This window comes from Vanellus vanellus, assembly GCF_965231255.1.
Source record: "Vanellus vanellus genome assembly, chromosome: 13".
NCBI classification, from domain to species: Eukaryota; Metazoa; Chordata; class Aves; order Charadriiformes; family Charadriidae; genus Vanellus; species Vanellus vanellus.
The window spans coordinates 19,836,689-19,856,652 of record NC_138918.1 but is presented as its reverse complement, the minus strand read 5'-3'; the positions used below and the strand labels follow the sequence as shown (position 1 = coordinate 19,856,652).

The 19,964-nt window shown below is 49.7% G+C and overlaps 1 protein-coding gene across 2 annotated transcripts in view; it reads right to left on the bottom strand.

Annotated features, from left to right (window-relative positions):
• The window catches only part of CTNNA1 (catenin alpha 1), a 121,089-nt gene extending 116,752 nt beyond the window's left edge, over positions 1 to 4,337 (bottom strand). The window contains exon 1 of one of the 2 annotated variants that reach the window (XM_082489781.1): positions 4,225 to 4,337. Coding sequence is in view for 1 of the 2 variants with exons in the window: in XM_082489780.1 (XP_082345906.1) it covers positions 3,083 to 3,092 (10 nt within the window). In the remaining variant the exon portion in view is untranslated. Of the gene's footprint in view, positions 1 to 3,082; positions 3,100 to 4,224 lie in introns of those variants that run through there. The other variant, XM_082489780.1, reaches the window with a different exon arrangement.
• Positions 4,338 to 19,964: the final 15,627 nt, after the last annotated feature.

Genomic DNA, 19,964 nt, shown 5'->3' with positions numbered 1-19,964 from the left:
CGCATGCCATCAAGGCCATGTGTTCCTGACACCATTAATTCTTACTGACTTCTTATTAATTGAAAGGCAGCAAAATTTACCTAGATACCCTCTTGATCTTGTGCTGAACAACAGAAGTGCCTGGGCTATGCTTTCTCCTCATGTCCTTCAATTAATCTCCAGGAAAAGAAAAATTTAAAAAAATCTTTTTCTCCTGATACTTCATCAGCTATCCACAAGCTCACTGGTTTCAGTCTCTTTCTTAAAGTAGCTGTCGAAGGCTACTCCAGACCAAGGTGTGCTAATGGGCTTACAGCCTCTTTTAACAGCCCATTTGCTCCCCGACATCGGGTCCACACAGAAACTCTTCTGAAGTATATACAGTCATACACGTATCTGTTCCATAACAGGGCACAGACTTAGAAAATTGCATGTGGTTTGGCAAAAAGGCACACCATGAGCTTAAGTTGTATCTCATATTATCAACAGTGAAATCCTACCTGCCACACTACTGCTAGCTCCTTAGCTTATTTGCTCTCAAACTCCTCACTGCCTTGGAAACGCTACGGGAGTTTAACTCACTCTTAGATTGTAACGCACATCAACACTCCTCCCTCCTTCTGTCAGTCAATGTATTAAAACAGATCTACTGGGGAACCAATTGGCATCCAGCTTGGTTTTATGTTCTCTGTACTGTTCTACTCTCTGCTTTGGTAACTGTTATCCCTTTAGCTACAGCTGGCCTCAAATTTGCTCTTTCCATCCATAGATGCCTGAACTTAAAGCCTTTCAAAAGAGATTCTCAGGAGTCTAAATGATTAATCAAGTAAATTTCTTGTAAGTTAGAAAAATTATAACAGAAGGGAATGTCAGTAGATTGGGGGAGAATTTCCCTTTGCAAACTGCGCTAGTTTAAATCTGTGTATTTAATAATTTCTATCATTTATACAGCATGGGGAAAAAAGGTTACTCCTCTCTGACTCTACCAGAGCTATTTATAAACACATGTCAAAAGACAAGCAGACATTTTCCGTAGTACATCTAGGATTAACAAACAAAAAATATGTGATCGTGTTTAGAGAAAAGGTAGCTGGCTCTTTAAAGAAAAAAAAAGTCAAGGAGGAATTATGAATCATGTTTAAGTATCAGATTTGCCAATAGAAGAGCCTATACTAACCCATGGCACACCAGAAACCAGAGTTAACACCCATTCTCACCCTGACCTGAAGATAATGAGTCTCAGTCATTCAAGGAGAAAGATCCCACTTAGAGCTGCAGTGACTGCATTCCTCCTGGAATTCCTTTACCTCAGTAAATCTATTTGCACCCAGTTCTGCTTTACGGCACAGCAGGTCACTCTCAACACTTGTCTTTTCAGCGTAGCTACTCCAGTAAGGGTGCTGGTATACAATTTTGTGGGGAGGCTCTATTTTAAGTCTCATATGCTGGATTAAAATAGTATGGAGTTAAAAGTAGCAATTATCAAACATCTGCACTGCCTCTAAAACTGCAACCCTGTTTAACCAGCGCACGTGCTATAAACTCACTGAATAGAGCTATTCCAGATTAGCTATAAAACTAAATTAGGGTGAATTCCCAGAGTAGTAAAGGATCCAAATCCTCAAGGTTATAGACATTAAAGTTCCACCGCACAAGAATTTGAGTGATTTCCAGTTAAGGCAGCACAATAGTAGAAAACAACAAGAGGCATTCATCACCATGTTGGATGACTGTCACAATATGGCACTGTCCTAACAAAATAATACTCAGGCCTTTTATTCATCAGGTTTCCTTTAGCGTCCAGCAAAGCTAAGAGATGCCAGTTAAACTGAATACAGCAAGTCCTTTAACAGAAATATCATGGCCACGTAGGTACTCACTCTAGACTAGCCTTACCGTTCACCTATGATGAGTAGACTGCTTTTGCCACTAAATATTTTTGTGAGTTTAACTAATTCTCCACATGAGGAAGGTAATTTAGAAACCAAACAGTAACAGTAGGTATAATTTCAAGGCAGGGCTAGAGTCCCACCAAAGTGGATTTCCAGCTCAAACATTTCTACTAATATGGATTCCTTTGCAAGATCTGTTTCTTGATTTTACAGCTGCAGAATGAAGATATTGATGCTGCTGAAAAAAACCACAAATTACTTTTCTGTTACACCTTTCAGCTAACTTCATCAGACCAATGGAAGCCCTAGGAAGAAGCTGCACATCAACATCTGCCATTACATACATCAGCACAGAAATGCTGATGTTTCACATGAAAATCTATTGAGGTAAATATTTACACTGGTATTTCAAATCATCAGTTTGGGCGTAGGATTTCTAATCCTTGCCCACTGTGCTCCCCCCTGCCACCTTGCGTAAACTTTTAATCTCCGATGCAGAGGCCTATTATTAGAGCTGGCTGAAAACAAAACCAAAGACTGAAGGCATGTTTATTATGGAAACGGTTAGGGCAAAGCCTTTTTAAAACAAAAACTATTAAGTCTTTGTCTGTTTCTCCTGAGAAAAGTCATAAACCATCTCCTTGATGTTTTAAAAACTGTTTCTCTGTAAATACAAGACAGTTAGTGGCTCAACATAAAATTATGCCCTTTTAAAACAAAAAGTTTCAATTCAGCAGGGAAAAACAAGTCCTACTAAACACTTAATGTGGCCTTAGCACCCCAAGACAGACCAAAGGGTACCTAAAAGACTGTACATACCGTAAAGTAAGCTGGGCTTTCACCTCTATTTAAACACAAACCTGACTAGAAACCAACCCAGGAGCCAAAAAAAACACCAAACCAAAACAAACCACAGCCTTTAGCTGGGCTTGAAAGTACTCGCAGGCCCAGTGTAGCCAGCGGGACTGAGGACGTGCATTAGCACAAGACTGCAGCTAACAGAGCTTCTCCCACCTCCCCGCTTCCCCACTTACAGTGCGAGGGGGAAAAACGCAGGAAACAAGTCACTCAAGGGCCAAGAATACCTTTCACACAACCCTCATCTCAAAAAACAAAAGACAAAGGAAAAAAAAAAAGGGGAAAAAGGAGGGGGCGGGGGGAGGGCAGCAAAGAGCTCCCAGATGAGTTCAATACAGATAACCCAGACATGCCTTGAGTCATAACTCCGAAAGCTGGAAGGAGGACACGGTCATGGAGGCTCATATGCCAGGCTGGGCGAGCGAGTGATCAATCGGCCTCACCAGCAGACACCCGTCGCCTCCTGGGCGGGGCAGGCAGGCGGGCCAAGGGCAGACAGGCAGGAAAGTGCCCCTTGACCACATCCAATCCTTAAATAAACGTAAGCACACCGCACTCTTCCCCGCAAGCTTTCAGTCCGAAAGGTTTCATATGGTTTGAATTGGTGTGAACAAGAGCCAGCTCATACACACTGCCCAGCGACCCCATCACCACAGGGATGAGGGTCACGCATAAAGTGGCGGCTGAGAGTTGATACGCTCTCCCTACTTTTTGCCTGTAAAAAGTAGCACGAAACTTCTTGTCAGCGAAGGAGAAGCCTTCCTGCATACCAGCAGATTAGAGGTGGGTGTCAAAAAAACGCGGCAGAGCCAAGCGAAGGAGAGGGGGCTGTTCCCCTTGAGGAGAGGCTGGTTTGTGTAGCGAAGCACCACCTCGGGCGGGAGGGATGGAAGGAGGACGCTTGCTCCAACCACACCGCCGAGAGGAACTCGGTAGGGTCGGCCGGAGAAGGCGGCGCACAGCAGGGCCGAGCCCCGCTCGGTGTCGCCGGCCGGGCGGGCAGCCCTGCCCCGGGCCCACCGCCGGGGAGCGGCCCCGGCTGGGCGGGGAGGAGCCTCTCCCCACAGCCCCGCCGCCACCGAAACTTCTCCGCGAGCGGCGCTCCTCCGGCGCTTTGCCTTCGAAAATAAAATAACGCTCATCAACCCCCAAAACCCAACCGCCTCCCTCCTCCTCCTCCTCCCCTTCCCCCCCCCCGCCCCCCTCGCCGCCACCCCACACCGGCCTGGCCCAGCGCGGCCTCCGAGCGCGGCCGGCCCAGGCCCGGGCTCGGGCCCACGCCCCACAGCCGCCGCGGCCCGCTCCCCTCCTCCTCCTCCTCCGCCGGGCCGCGCTCCGCTCCTTTCCCCCTCTTCCCCGCCTCTCCTCAGCCTCCCGCCGCCCCTCACAGAGAACCGGCAGCCGGCAGGGCCCAGCCCGCCTCACGGCGCAAAAGTTTCCAAGTGAGAGGAAAGGGGCGGCGCGGCCGCACCCCGAGACCCTCCAACAACTTTACCGGGAGAGCAGAAGGATCGCCTCACCGCCGCCGCCTCTCACTCCGGTCCGGCCCCGGGCCGCTTTGTCTCCCTCGCTTGCTCCCTCTCCCCCTCCCAACGCCGCTCCCGTCCCGCTGAGGAAACCGGCTCTTCCGGGCGCCTCCCCGCCCCGCGCTCCCCGGCCCGGCCCGGCCGCTCTTCCCGGCACCGCCCGCCGCGCCGCCCCCGCGCCCTTCCCGGCGCCGCCCGCCGGCAGGTGAGGCCGCGGCCCCTCAGAGAGGCGGGTGCGCCCTGGAGCCCCCCTCGGCTCGGGGCCTCTAGGCCGGGGTGGGCGCCGCTTCTTGAGGGGTAGTGACAAAAAATTTTAGGAATCGTGAGATTTTCGTGTCCAGAGGAGGGTGAGGGGTCTGGAGCACGAGTCTGGTGAGGAGCAGATGAGGGACGTGGGGGTGTTCAGCCTGGAGAAAAGGAGGCTGAGGGGAGACCTTCTCGCTCTCTACAGCTCCCTGAAAGGAGGGTGTAGCGAGGGGGGGTCGGTCTCTGCTCCCAGGGAGCAGGCGATGGAACCAGAGGAAATGGCCTCAAGTTGGGCCGGGGCAGGTTTAGATTGGACATTAGGAAAAATTTCTTCACCAAAATGGTTATCAAGCACTGGAACAGGCTGCCCAGGGGAGTGGTGGAGTCACCATCCCTGGAGGTATTTAAAAGACGGGCAGACATGGTGCTGAGGGATATGGGTTAGTGGCGGGTTCAGCAGTGGGAGGTTAATGGTTGGAATCAATGATCTTAAAGGTCCCTTCTGACCAAACCGATTCTATGATTCTATAACCTGGCTTCGCCTACCTGAGGTAGCGCAGGATGCAAAAGGTCTGTGGAGAAGTGGGAGGTGACGGACCGAGAAGTGGGAAGACGAATGCGGGTTTTTGAAGGAGATGGAGGAAAAGTTACAGCTGGGTTCCTCCTGGGTTTTGTAAACTGATGTTTTCCTTTGAAAAACTGAAGTATATTAACCTTGAGAGCTGTTGTTTTATGAAAAGTCTCGTTTTCATGCAAATGTCTCTAGTGGACATTTCAGAAGGGAGAGCCACCCTGCAGGAAGCCTGGACGGGGTGGAAGAGTGGGCTAACAAGATCCTTATGAAGTTCAACAAGGACAAGTGTAAGGTCTTGCACCTGGGGAAACATAATCCAGCAATGCAGCACAGGCTGGGATCTACCCAGCTGGGGAGCAGCTCTGTGGAAAGGGACCTGGGGGTCCTGGTGGACAACAAGCTCAGTATGTGTAAACAGTGTGCTCCGGCAGCAAAGCAAGCCCAGAGGATTCTGGGTTGCATCTGCAAGAGCATCACCAGCAGAGATAAAGAAGTTATTATCCCACTCTACTCCATGCTGGTCAGGCCACACCTGGAATACTGTGTTCAGTTTTGGTCCCTGCTATGCAAAAAACCTGTGGCCAGGCTGGAGAGGGTCGAGAGAAGGGCCACTAAGATGATCCAAGGACTGGGAAGGCTGCCAGACGAGGAAAGGTTGAGAGAACTGGGTTTGGTCAGCCTTGAGAGAAGAAGGCTCAGGGGAGACCTTATCACCACATTCCAGTATTTAAAGAGTTGCTACAAAGATGAAGCCTCCGTTTTTACAAGGAGGCACATGGAAAAGACGTGGGGTAATGGGTACAAGTTACTCCTAGGGAGATTCTGATTGAACACAAGGAATTTTTTTCACAGTAAGAACAGCCATTGGAATAATCTCCCCAGGGAAGTGGTGGGTTCCCCAACAATGGACACTTTTAAGACTCAGCTGGACAGGGTGCTGGGCCATCTTGTCTAGACTGTGCTTTTGCCAAGAGAGGTTGGACCAGATGACCCTTGAAGTCCTTTCCAACCTGGTATTCTATGATCCTACAAATAACAAGAATACAGGGAAGAAGGGACATGGGAAACCCCTAAGGTACAAGCAGGGCCACCAGAGTCCCTCTCAGAAGAGAGGGAGGTTTTAGGGACCCATCCTCAATCCAGAGAGGCAGGTTTGCAGATGGGGAGAGTTGTCTTTAAGCGATAATTTGTTTCAAATGTTTCTTTGAAAAGTCTCAGGGAGCCGCTTGTATGAGAGTGACCATTTTTATGCTATGACAAATTACTCTGGGATTTTTCGTGGTGTGTTTTGAGATGCTTTTTAATACAAATGTCTCTACAGAACTTACACTTGTATTGGATCGTAAAAACAATTGAATAAATTTCATACGTTTCATGACTCATTTGCCAGCATTTCTGAGATACCTGAATCTATTAACTCCATCCTTTGATATTAAGCAAAACAAAGAGAGATTGGGCAACCTACCAGGGAGGTAGGTTCATTCAAGGTACCTAATTTAGCCGAGGGAGACAGGCAGCCCATGCAGATTCCCAAGGGGGCCACCCCCCAGGTCAGTGTCACGGCGAAGGACCACCATGGTTCAGGACTGTGACTTTCCTCCGGGTCCTGGTTCAATGGCATTAGCAGGGCCGTGTTTCCTATTTTTGCTGTACTCCTAAAGGCTTTTCCTGCAGGAAGACAGACAGTGTCCTGCAGGGATTTAGATTGCATTTTTCCATCCTGCAGGTTTAATCCAAGAAAGGGATCCAAGACAAGGAAATAAACGGAGTACCATTGTTTTACAGTCCAGAAAAAAAATAGGGATCAAGAGTCCTACCTTGTCGGTAAGTGAAGTTAATCAAAAGAAAGTGAGATCTGTAATTATGATACTGACTGAGATACACATTTTTAAAATAATACAGGGTCTTTAGTGCCTTAACAAACAGGCTCTCCTCAGGAAACACAGAGCAAACAGATTTTTTTAAGCTCTTTGTATTTCCTGCTTGTACCAAACCATTAATATTTTGGTGTCAGTTGCACCAGGGATTCAAACTACTCATTTCTGATCTGTAGCATACTCTCAGTAAAATTGAGTTTACACTTCAATAGCTTGCTTTCTTTCATTACTCCTTTTAATATCATGTCTTGGCCTCCTGTGGTGGCTTCCACATTCGGCGGTTCTGCACGTCTCACATCCTTTCAGGACAAAATGTCAGATTTAAAAAAAAATCCCTTTTAAAACTACAAACTCAAAGGTAGAAGGCCTGGAGTTGTGGAGAATCACACATTCTGCACCGCGCCACTGAAAAGCAAAGGAAAAAGTAGGAGATCAGCCGGCAGCTCTGTTGGTTCATGGAGCGAGTTAAAAGACTCAGCAAACAAAAAATAAAATTATGTAAAAATGGAGCCAGCTAGGTTGAGATTGGACTTTGTCCCTTAATTAACAGCTCTCTCTGGAACATGGTGGCAGGCTCTGTCAACGAGACTAAAATGCAGGGTGTTGTTTAGACAGGCACCCAGGAACAATAGCTAACACTTCCCATCCAGTAAATGTCATTAAGACAGCATCAGGCTGTGCCGGCAGCTTGAAATCTAATCCATTTTCTGAAATGAGTTAGAAGTTTTCTGCTTGACCCCAGATCTCCCTTTTAACAGTGTTTGTGGTTTTGTAATCCCATTTTCCTCGTTTTTTTCAAATGTTTCTCTCGCCCCTTTTCACTAGGTGAAAAACAAACATAAGCCAGGGGAGAGGAGAGGCGAGACGAGGAGGAGAGGCCGCCACAGCGATACTGTGGATAGGTTGTTAAGTGCATAAAACAAACAAACGCTTTCAGTCTCGCCTCTGTTAGGGCAATTCGAGGTGTAGCACGTAAGAGCAGACCGTGGTGTGCGATTGCGCGCTGCTGGCAGCGTGTCCGCATTAGTCAGATGTGTGCACAAGGGCAATCCCTGACTAGTGCCACCTGAAGACACCCGTGTGGGTGTAGTCGCAGCAGGAAAGCTGCCCTTTCCCTGTTAAATCCTGGGGTGGGTGGGTGTGCCAAGGGGGTCTTGTTTATGTAGGAACTACGCTGCTTGCTAGTCCCAGCATACATGGGGTCTAAATTATATGCTTCAGCTGGAACTGGATTTTCTATGCCCGTGTCAACGTTGCTGAAGTGAGATAGTTGCTCTGTGTTCGTGCCCATTTCAAAATGTGTGTTTGGCCTCTGCGTTTTTTTAAAAAGAGCGGTTTCGTTTTGCGATTTGTGAGAAGTGAGTGCCGAAAGAGAAGGGAGGGGTGCAAAGACAGGACTGCTGGGGAGGGAGATGGTAATGGGGGACTTTAGAGAGGGTGAGACAGGGAAGGAAATAAAAAGAATGAGGAAAAGTGGAAAAGATGTAGAGCGGTGTAATGATGGGCGGAAGCTGCTGCAGTAGAGGCTGAACGGGCAGCGGCCAACCAATAGAAAGAGGAAAAACTAAAAACATGATAAAGGAATCTCAGAGTCCAAATACCAGAGGGTTGAGGCTATCTGCAAGCTGATGTCACACTGTGTGAGGACAGCCCCAGGGCAGCAGTACACTGACTGCAGAGGAGCAGTGACTCAGTGCAGCCTCATCACCTCTGCTGTCTCCACAGAGGTGCCCGTCCCTGCTCTGCCACCCAGGTGGCCAGGAGCAGGGTAGGGACCTCGCAGCTGGGTGAGCTTCGCTATGGGGGTTACCCCAAAACGCAGCATTCCCTGAGGACTGGTGGCTCACATGAAGCCAGCAAAGTGACAAAATTGAGAGTCTGGCACAAAGGTCATCTCATGCACGCTATGGCATCAAGTCCTGGGGGCTCCCCAGTGTTGGTCTCAGCATTCCCATGCAGCTGGGAGGCATCACCATTCCTCTTCAGGGCTCAGATACATCAAGAATGAAGATTGTCTCCCAGGATCCAGTTGGGAATCAACATCTGCACAGCCAGGAAGCAAATCCCAATGTCCCAGGGCCGTGCATGCCTCAGGACTGCAGTTGGCAGGGTAGAAACACTTGTAAGTGGTGCTTTTTGTGGGATTGCAGCTGCACCACCTAAGCCGTACATCACAGCAGAATAGCTAAAACACCGACCTCAATTAAATGATCCTCAGTCAGGGGAAGAAGAGATTTACCGGTACATCTGCACCTATGCTGGGGCTCCTTCTGGCACCACCCTGGGGATCAGATCTTGCTGCCTCAATCAATGCTGCAATGTCTCCAAGGTCAGCACAGGCTGTGCCAGCCAGGGCTTATGACTACTGTGTTCACCATCGCTGCCCACCGTCTCCAAGAATATCTACTAGAAACATGCCCTGGTTCATGCTCAGGAAGCCACTGGATCCTAACCAAAATGCTCTCTTCCTCCACCGCCAAGTGCTCCTGGGGCATCGGGAAAGAGAAACCCAGAAGCGATCCGTAACACCAGCACGACCATGAGCACAGGGGCTGCCGGCACCGAGCAGCATCCCCCCACGTGCACACACTACAGCACAGGTATCCTGGAAACCGTAAGGAGGAGATATTTTGCTGTCCCAAAAAGCTCAGCTGGACTGGGTTCACTGGTTGCTGCTTTGCCAAGGGAGGAACAGTTTAGCCGGGGTAGTTTGCATTCACCTCCGGTTCACACAGCCTTTGTGTAATAAACTGTCATAGCCCCAGAGAAGGGAACATTCAAAAAAGCGCCCTGAGGCAATGCATAGCAGAAGCCTGAGAATCCTACTGCATGAGTCACTGACCTCCACACACTGCATCTATTTTGGCCTTTAATTAATAAGGTTTTACATTTCTATGGCACTTTCCATCTAGAAAGATCCTAAAATGCTGTGAAGACTAAGAGTGTACAGCGCCATTGAAATGTGGTACCCAGGGAGGTGGGACTGTGCAAGGAAGGAAAGCTTAGCCAAGGGCACTGGGGAAAAAAAAATATCTTAATTTTAAATGGAGCCTCCGTTACATCACTGAGTATTTCATATCCATGGAGAACAGACAATAAGATTTTAGTTTCTAAGGCACCGCTTGAATAAATAGGCATTGTAGATTGCTTTCTTCATCCAGGGGGGATGCAGTGCAAAACAAGTACTGAGTGATTATAATTTAGGGTGTTAAAGGACCACAACTTAAGGTACAAATTTAAACCATCATTGGATCAAGGCTTTCCTCCCTCCTGATGAGTAAGTTATTCCCAAATGCTAGACACAAAGCAGAAGCCGGTGGAGGAAACAAATCCCATGCTGACAGCACCTGACCCTACACCTGGAGCACCAAACTCCCTTTCACGCTCCCTGGAAGCTCGGCAGCATCCCACGAGGCTTCAGCGAGGTAAAAGCTGGCCCCAAGCGCCAAGGGGAGCAATCAAGAAACCAAAACCAAGGTGGAGACAGTCCTCCTGTCCCACGGCTGACACGACCCCTGAGGGGAGCTAGGGCTTTGCGAAACCAGCACAAATCCTTTCATTTTTATTTCAAAAGATTAAACTAGTGGAATCGCGCTGCTCGGCTGACTTCCCTCGGCAGAGACTTATTTCTGCCGATAGGCAGGGCCTGGCTTGTGCTAAACCGATGGCGACCGACACGATTGTCAGCCACATCTAGCATCCCTCTTACTAAGTACTTGGCCAAAATACGCTGGGAGCAATTGGCCGCAAAGAGTTTTCAAAGGAATGTCAAAATTCTCTTTTTCTCAGTGCAATTCCAACCTATTTTTATCTGCCGCTTTCTGGAAGAGATATAGGGGCATTGCCACGGCTAGTCGTAAACTTTCATTGCTTCCCGAGGAGAAATTGCAGGCAAATTACAGACTAGCGCACTCTTTTTATGTCTTTCCTGCTCGGGGCATGTCAGTACTGCTGCATTCCCTTCTACCCCCAACACATTCCTCCCTGCCGCATCCCCTCTGTGCTTACTGATGGACATTAATGACCTACCTCCACAATTAACACATCCAGCACCACATCCAGTGCCAGGCGAGCACTCAGTGCGATGTCAACGGGATGCTGGAGAAATGCACATCCCGTGTGTGCCAAGTGGGATCACTCCCGACTTCCACTTCCACCTCCACCCAAGCGTCTCTCTTGGCCACGCTGCACTTGAGCTCCACCTGCTAAATTAACCAGAGCCAGGGCAGGGTTGCGCGCCTGCATACATTAAGCCTGTGGTTGGACCACATCTGATATTCCCTTCCCCGTGTGCTCCTGCTAACTCACACATGCCACGCGAAGCTCCACATCGCTCCTCTAGCCACACAAAGAGGTGACGTCCTCACCTCTCACACTGCAGGCTGGCGTGGAGGAGCACCCTTAATCCTTCACGTTTCCGCGTTTCAGAGGGGAAGGTATTACTAGCAGATATTGATTATACCCCTCCCATGAAGAGAGAAATAGATACAAGCAGTTTTTATACTGTTGTAGTAGCAGGGAAACTGAGGCAGAGCAAGCTAGTGCTGGTGGATGAGAAGCTCAGCATGAGCCGGCAAAGTGCACTTGCAGCCCGGACAGCCAACCGCATCCTGGGCCGCATCAAAAGAAGCATGGCCAGCAGGGCGAGGGAGGGGATTTTGCCCCTCTGCTCTGCTCTGGGGAGACCCCACCTGGAATATTGCATCCAGCTCTGGAACCCCCAACATAGGAAAGACATGGACCTGTTGGAGTGGATCCAGAGGAGGCCACAAAGATGCTGCGAGGGCTGGAGCCCCTCTGCTGGGAGGACAGGCTGAGAGAGTTGGGGGTGTTCAGCCTGGAGAAGAGAAGGCTCCGAGGAGACCTTAGAGCCCCTTCCAGTCCCTACAGGGGCTCCAGGAGAGCTGGGGAGGGACTTTTTACAAGGGCATGTAGTGATAGGATGAGGGGGAATGGCTTCAAACTGGAAGAGGGGAGATTTAGATTAGATATCAGGAAGAAATTTTTCCCTGTGCGGGTGATGAGGCACTGGCCCAGGTTGCCCAGAGAAGCTGTGGCTGCCCCATCCCTGGAGGTGTTCAAGGCCAGGTTGGATGGGGCTTGGAACAACCTGGGCTGGTGGGAGGTGTCCCTGCCCAGGGCAGGGGGGTGGCAATGAGATGAGCTTTAAGGTCTCTTCCAACCTGAACCATTCTGTGATTCTATGATCCCTGCAGCTCCCACCCCCGCCATTCCCAGCCCCGAGTCCAAGCCCAGGAGCACGCTGCCTGTGCTGCACCAGAAGGCCCTGAGGCTGGAAGTCCCACAACCACGTGGCTTTTTAGGCATTGAAACTTCATCCAAAGGGAGAAATCCTGTCGTCAAGGTGAAAAGCATTGCTACCGAAATGTGATCAAAGAGAGAGTTATCAACTTAAGTGTACTCAGGAGTTTCTGTTCCAGACAAGAGAATTATCAACGAGAAACCAATCTTATAAGGTAGCAGCTATTGACAGGGAAATAAAAGGAATACAGTTCTTACCAGACAGACCTAAGTTGCTCCAAATTGCTGTCAGCTTGAAATATCTTGCTGGTAATTTGTTTTCAAATTCTTTCTCCCTAAATTTGATTTGTTGCTGTACAGTGGATGATCTATTCTGCACAGCATCTCAAAGAGCATTCCCGTTGTCCTCTCGCTGATTGTTTGTGAGCTATCACTTCTGGAAGTTGGCAGCATTTATTATAAAAAGGGCCATCATCACTTGAAAAGCAGATTTTGTCTGAGGATGCAGTATCTGCTGCCGCCGTTACAAATAGCAGCTGAGATTACGGGGAGGAAAGTCATCAGGGAAAAAAATCACATTTCCTCCCCATCTTTGAGCTTGTCTGCATGGGCGAGTGGCCATGCTGCGTGTCTGTACCCTGGGGTGGAGGAAGAATGGGGCAGTGTTTTCTAACAAGACTTGAATAAATCCTTTTACCAGGATCCTTTTTAACCAGAAGAAAAATTTGTAGGGTTTCCCACGTCCTGCAGTATTGTAGTAAGAGGATGAACATCACACCCGGCAATTTTTTTCTGCTGATCTCTGCTCTTTCTTCTGTGAAAGAGGAAAAGGTAACGCTGACTTACGAAGCATCCTGCTGGGCTCAATGATGTCTCCTACGTGGTATGTCTGGGGCTTTCCCATGCCTCTGCATGATCACTCCCGGCTCTCCAGAAACTTGGTCACCGCATAGGATATGTTTCTGCACATTTCACACAGAGGTAGAAATCTGAAGCCCAAGTCTCACCTATCCACCTGGATCCACCCAGCCCGTGGGCAGTTGCTAATGAGAAGAGCATTATCCTTGCCCTGGCTTTCTCCCTCGAGAATATACCTGTTTCTTCTCGTGTCCTTGCCCTACTTATCTCAACCCACTTCATCCAATGGTTTGAGCAAATTCAGAGAAATTCTAGTTTTAGGATGAGGAGCTATCTCGGGTTCGTTACATGGCTTTAAACCATGGGCAGAATGGATGGGCTCAACTGAGTTTGACTTGCAGGGCACGTGGTGCCAAAGGGCTGTTTGTGCAGCATCCCAGAAAATAAAGGGTCTCACCCATCTTGTGTGTATAGCTGTATTAGAGATATATATAAAAAAAAAAAAGAAAAAAAAAAAAGGAGGACATAGTGTATATAAAGGTACTCACTTATTTCTGGACTTTTCCAGAGAAGCATTGCCAACTTTAGCATATTTTGCTCACCAGCCTGTTGGCGGTACCAATAGGTGCCATTGCTGTGGAAGGGGCACTGCAAGCACAATGTCAGGCACTTCAAATCGCTCCAAGAGCTAGCACTGCACTTTGGACAGGTCTTGGTGCCATCCAGAGCACGGAAAGAACTGGGGAGTTGGGAGTCAGTGGAAGGATCACACTCTACTTGCTTAGGCACTAGAAAGCTAATAATTGTTGCAAATGCTCGAAAGCAGCAGAAAACCCAGCGCTAATTCAGCTGGCTGTAATTTTGCCACACAGTTTACCCTGACATCACATCAGGGGAAGCTCCACTTAAGCAATTGTACCATCACTGAGAAGATCGAATTAAGAGAAAAGAGAAGGAACGTAAACCTCCCACTATTGTTATTTTCAGAAAGCAACAGCAGGAAGAGCCAATTAAAAAGCCTTGAGGCCCTGAGATGTTATTCCTCCCTGGAAACCAGCCACGTAAGACACAGAAACACCCTGAACTGTGGGGGGGTCTGCTCCGTGGCCACACCAGGAGACACAGACCTGTTCCCATGGGCAGGTCCCTGCAGAGGGCTGCCTCGCTGCCTTCCGCCTTCGCTTTGCTCTGCCATGGGACACACTGGGGTGGATGGGTTGATGCTGCGCCATGTCCGGAGCAGCAAATCTCCCGGGTGCCACTGCCAGAGCTCAGGACACACCCGCGTCCCTGAGCACAAGTATTGCAGTGGGAACCAGCAATTTTTCCTCTTTGCAGGAGCAGGCTGAGCTTTTCCGAGGTGACCGAATGCGGGTGTCAGCTGGGTAGGAGCAGCACAAATCAATCTCTCACTGCTTAAAAATATATCTGTATATCAGACCCAAACCTTTTCCTCTGGAGTCTTGTGGCAGAAATGGAGTTTTAAAATGCTCAATTATTTATAGCTGAAATGCTGGGGGAAAAATAAAAAACAACCTCATTTGTCCTGCTGGAGCAGAGCGTGCCGGTCCCCATCACCCACCGCTTGCACAATGGCTGAGAGTAATGAGGTCTGGACGGGGTAACGAGGAACAAGGACGAAGGAGTAGTGCCCAAAAGCAGGGTGCAAGCACCCCAAAGCAGAGCCAGTTCACCCAGGGACGTGGTCAAACCCAAATTATCACAACCCTGAGGTGTGCCAACTGTTGCTTTCATGCCTGGGTGTTAATTATCACCAATTAGGTGGGGTGGGTGGTTCCTTAAGTACAGGCTTCTGGCAGATCAGGGGGAAAGGACAGGTTTTGTAGCCCCACAGATGTTGTGTAAAAGGGATGCTTTGGAGATTTAACAACTTTTAGGAGGGAACCCATGGGAGTTTCTCCTGAGGAGGATTGTCTGCCTGAACTTGCCTTTTGGGTTTTTTTCTCCCCTGTGTTTTGGAAGAGCTGCCACTTGCAAGGGCCCAGCATAGGGAACAGGCACCACGGGTCTCTGCCTGGTGAAGGAAGGGACCATAATCTGCATGACATGAGGAGCAACAAGAAGAGATGAAAGGGAGAGCAAAGATGAGAGACCAGAGGAGGGAAGATAGCAAGCCTTGCGTGACTGCTATGCAGGGGCTGGAAGAATTTTGCGTGGCTTCTGAACATAAGTTAACAATTATGGCTGTGCAGAGTCTCTCTCCCTTGCTGAGTTCCCCACTAGTTTTGCCTAGTGCTCATGGATAGGCAGTGCCATGGGGAGAACGATGTGGAGGGATGGTTTGAAGCCATTTGAAGTACCTTCACTTGCCTAGTTTAGGCCAGAAGAAGGAAACCTCCAACTGGGGTCCCCTTCTCCCTACTCCCCCCTGGGGAGCAGACTCGATGCTTCCTGTCCTGAGGAACATGGACATTGGGAGGGGTCTGAAATCCCAGTGCCTTTTGCTCGGCTGCTTTGCGGTGCATCACCCTGAGCAGTGGTTACAAACCACAAGGATGATGAGGAAAGTGCTTGTAACCATGGCAATCCTCTGCAGCCGCATCCTTTCCCACTGCAGCCCCAGGGCTAGCAAACGTGGGGGCCACCCCTTGCCCCATAACAAGTGGGGACTGGTCCTTTACCTGCATTTTCCAGCAAAAAAGGCGTAATCCGAAGGGAACGCTCACCCCAGGTAACTTCGAGGTGGTCCCAGGGGTTAGGGACAACCGTAACAGAACCTGCCTGGTGCAGACACCAGCAAGAAGCCCTTTCAGTCCAGTTCTGAGACAAGCATCACCCTGTCCCTGGGGTACATCGCCCTGCTCCGGCTCCACAGCATCCATCCATTTCACAGCATGAGGCTCAGGCACTCAGGAGATTTCGGGCCACGTCCTCCAGTGAAACCAGTAGGGTTACAGCATTTGGCAGCTGAGAAACTGGTGGTTTGTCTTTCTATTAGGGTAAAGCTGTTTAATCCCTTCCCACCTCAGCACTGCCTTCCTGCACAGCTCCGTTAGCGAGGTCTGCGCACAGAATATTAGGGATTAATGAGACAGCTGATTAAATACAGTTCTGCTTAAATTCAATCCCAAGAGGATGGATGTGGAACTGCCCTGCTGTGAATTAAGCAATAAAGTGGGAGAAAGTAGAAAACATGGCGGGGAAGTGGTTCTGTTTCATTAGCGCTCTCCTGCCTAACGATCCCAGCGCCTCCGCCCACGTGAGGTGCGATTGAAAGGAGATTTTGGTAAACCTGCGCAGACTCTGGTCTCGGCTTGCCACAGCTGTGCCGCAATCCTCTGCCGCCCCGGCTCCACTGCGGCTTGGCCAAAGCCTGGCACACGTGCTCGTGCAAGGGCCGGCAAGGAATGCAATCAGAAGGGGAGAAAAAGGGCAAACCACGACTTTTTATGAAACTACCGCCACTTTCTTGTGCTGCTACTCTGTTTAAAAATCTCAGCTGTGCCACACGTTCACCTCCAGCACCTCCTCGAAACCACCATAGCTGTATCAGCGCAGCAGTTACCGCTGGGCAGGGATGCGGCCCGGGGGGATAGTGCAATAAGTACTTTGTGGTGCAGAGCAGCAGCAGCACAGATTTTTAGGGCAGGCAGAGCCCCACAGTATCTCCTTACATTCGCAGAAGTCATCCGAGACCCAGTGCAAGTCTAAAAGTAGAGAAGTTGGGAAGAGCAATTGTAAACCCCTTCCAGTGAGAGCACTTCAAACCCATGGCTCTTGGAGGGCTCAGTGGTAGTGCCCAGCACCATGATCCCCTCCTTACAGATGGGGAAACCGAGGAAATGTAACCCTGGGAATGCAGCAAGATCCCAGATTAGGGAAATCTGAGTCCTGGGACCATAAATGAGTCATCAGATGTCAGCATGAAAGGCTGTGAACCCTGCTGCCCAGCTGGCCTGTGTGGTCAGGGGATGTCTTAATGTCGGCAGGGCCGGGATGCAGCCGAGACTGCCCAGCCCCGTGCCCTCTGCTAGCAGCTTTGGATTCCTTCCAAGATACTGGGATAAAAGCTTCCCGTGAGCATCACTAAAATTGTTGAGAGCGGATAACTCCAAACCATCCATCTGCTTGCAAGTCTCCCCTGAGCGACAGCCACGAGAGCGTGCACAGATTGAGCTCCCACCGTTCAGGAGCAGTGGTGCGGTGCCCACTAAAGCACCTGGGTTTGTGCTCTTCTAAACCTGGTGTCCAGATGAAATGGTCCCTCATGCTGATCAGAAAAAGGCAGATTCTTGATTGCACAGTCGTCGGGCTTCACATCCCCGTTTTCTCCCCCACTGCCTGGCACCAGGGTGTTTTATGCACACCCTGATTCCTGCTGCCAGCTGTAACACAGGTATAGGGGACTGCTCAACCGCCCGGGAGCAGAGCTTGGAAACTTTATATTACTTGAGGTTTGCTCAGAGTTCATGCCCCAGGTTGCAGTTTGATGGAGTGAGCCGGTCCCGAGTGCTTCTGATGGATATAAAAAGGATATGCAATCAGACGTGCACTTAAGCAAGTATATTACCAAGTTAAATGACTTCAGTTTTACTAAGCTAATTAAAAATGGAACAAAGCGATGATCAGATTAAGGTTATAATTAATAACTCTATAGGTTCAAATTATCCAGCCACCAAATAAATACCGCATGTAATCAGAGGAAGCCGTGGCTGATAACCAGAGGGAATTAGTGTCCTGCTCAGAGATCTTTGGGAAGCAAGAGCTACCTTTCGAGCAGTGACCTCAGCTCACCGAGACAGCGTGTTAACCTTGCCACCGAGGAGACCCTCTTCCTAAGGCTTGAGTGCCTATATGAGCCCAAGTTACTCCTCTAAAGAGAATCAAGCGGACTCAGGATGGGCGAGATCCCCTCGATCCCCACCTCTCAGGTAACTGGGGCGAGAGCCACCACCCACCAGCAGAGATCTGTCCCTCTTCTCTTTCCACACAGCTACTTCTCCTTTTTGCCCATTTTAATGCTCTGAAAATGTCATAAAATATCCCAAATTGCAGGATGGTTGTTGATTTTGTGGGGTTTTTTAATACCAAGAAAGAATCAGGCAATTAAATATGGGTTTCTAAGGTGTTCCAATAGCTTTTAAACTAAAATACAAACGCCGATTGCCTCTTTAGGAGCCTGAAGTTAATGAAAAGTTTGCAGTGTGTGGCGTTGGAGCAGGACACTGCTCCAGCAGCCTGGTGGGACTCTGGCACACTGCCACACATCCACCACCCAGAGCAGCCTTAAAAGAGCACCCGAAGCAGACACCTTAGGTAGGCATGGACAAGATGGTGATTTTCATGGAATTCTAATCACTTCAGGATTGTACCTCAACAAGCACCGACAGCTTCAGCGGCGTGGTGGAGCCAGGGTGTAATTCCCAGCCGCCTGCTTGCCTGTGGTCGCCACAGCGCTTGTGGGGCTTGCAAATTTGGCTTGCCCTGGGCTCAGCAAGGCAGAAACCCCAGCATGGCAGCTTTCATTGCACCTCGGACGGCTTCTGCCACTTCTCGCTCTGCTTTCTGCCATAAAGCCATTTGTCAGGTTTTGCTTTGTTGCAGAAGAACAAGAAACGTGGTTGTCGCTCAAGCTCGCAAGAAAGGGTTTTGGCAGAGCTTTTGGGAAGCTGTGGCAGGAGGGTAAGCCCAAGGGATTTTTAGTATAAGGAGGGGAAGCTGCCTGAGTGGGCTGTGAAAGACAGGACCTTTGCAGGGAAAAACCTTCCCCTTCCACTCAAGCAGCCAAACCATCAGGGAGGGGGCTGTGAGCAAAAGAAGGACCTTTTCCAAGTATTGCCAAATTGTGGACCTCACGGCCACAAAATCTCTGGAAGCCAAAACCCATTAGTGGGCTCAGAAGGGATTAGACAAATTCAGGGAAAGAAAAGCTTTGTTAATGCTCACTGAGAACAGGGCTCCAACTGCAGCCCCAGCTCTAGAAACCTTCAGCCCTTCAGTTATAGGTGGTAGAGACCCTCGATTGCACCCTCAGCCCCCCCAGGGGCTGCCACACTGTGAGGGGCTTTGGCCTGACACCACATGCTTTACATCAGAATTGCATCCAGATTTAGAAAAAAGGAACATAAAATCTTGCATAAAACCTGCAATTAGTTGTTCATGACTGCCTCTGCGAGACTGGTGGGGTGGCACGGGCCAGAAAGTGCAAGCGGCTGCCTGCGCAGGCAGCTGCCTGCCCCTGCCCGGGGACTCTCCTGTCTCTCCTGGCAGATGGAGAACAGACACAACCATGGATGCCCACCTGGAGGACCTCTATGCATCAGCCTGGCAGGGCTTTCCCACAAACTTTTTCTTTAATGACGTTTTTATTTTATATTATTAACAACAACAGCAAAAAAGAGAAATCTGTTGTAAAACTAGCGTTTAGCTGCTTGCACGGACAGAGGGACAGGCATAGCGTGGGGATGCACAAGAGGGCCTGGCAGGCAGCAGGTCACTTTGTCGGGTACCGTGGCTGCAGAGCTCATCTCCACACCGATACCCATCACCAACACCCAGGGAGCCGTCATGGCTCAGGGGACAGCATCCCCTCCTCCCCAAAACAGGCTTTCTGCCTTTGGGAAGATGCTCCTAAGCTATGTCAGCAGTGCCCCGAGCAGTATGATAAGCCACAAATCAATGCCACGAGAACAGTCAGGTCTCCAAGCAAAAAGACGCAGAAAAACACATCAGCGAGCATCACGGCTCACACAAACCTGCATCCCCCCGAGCGGCCCCAGCCCTGCCGCCCCCGGCACCGATGAGCAGCCAGGGCACAGCTGCCTTGCCTGCGGAGGAGCTGCTTTGCCTGCAGACTCGCCTGGGTCACTCTCATGGCAGTGGCCAGGAGATGATTTATTTTTTCTCCGGGCCAGCCCTTTTCTGCTGGGTT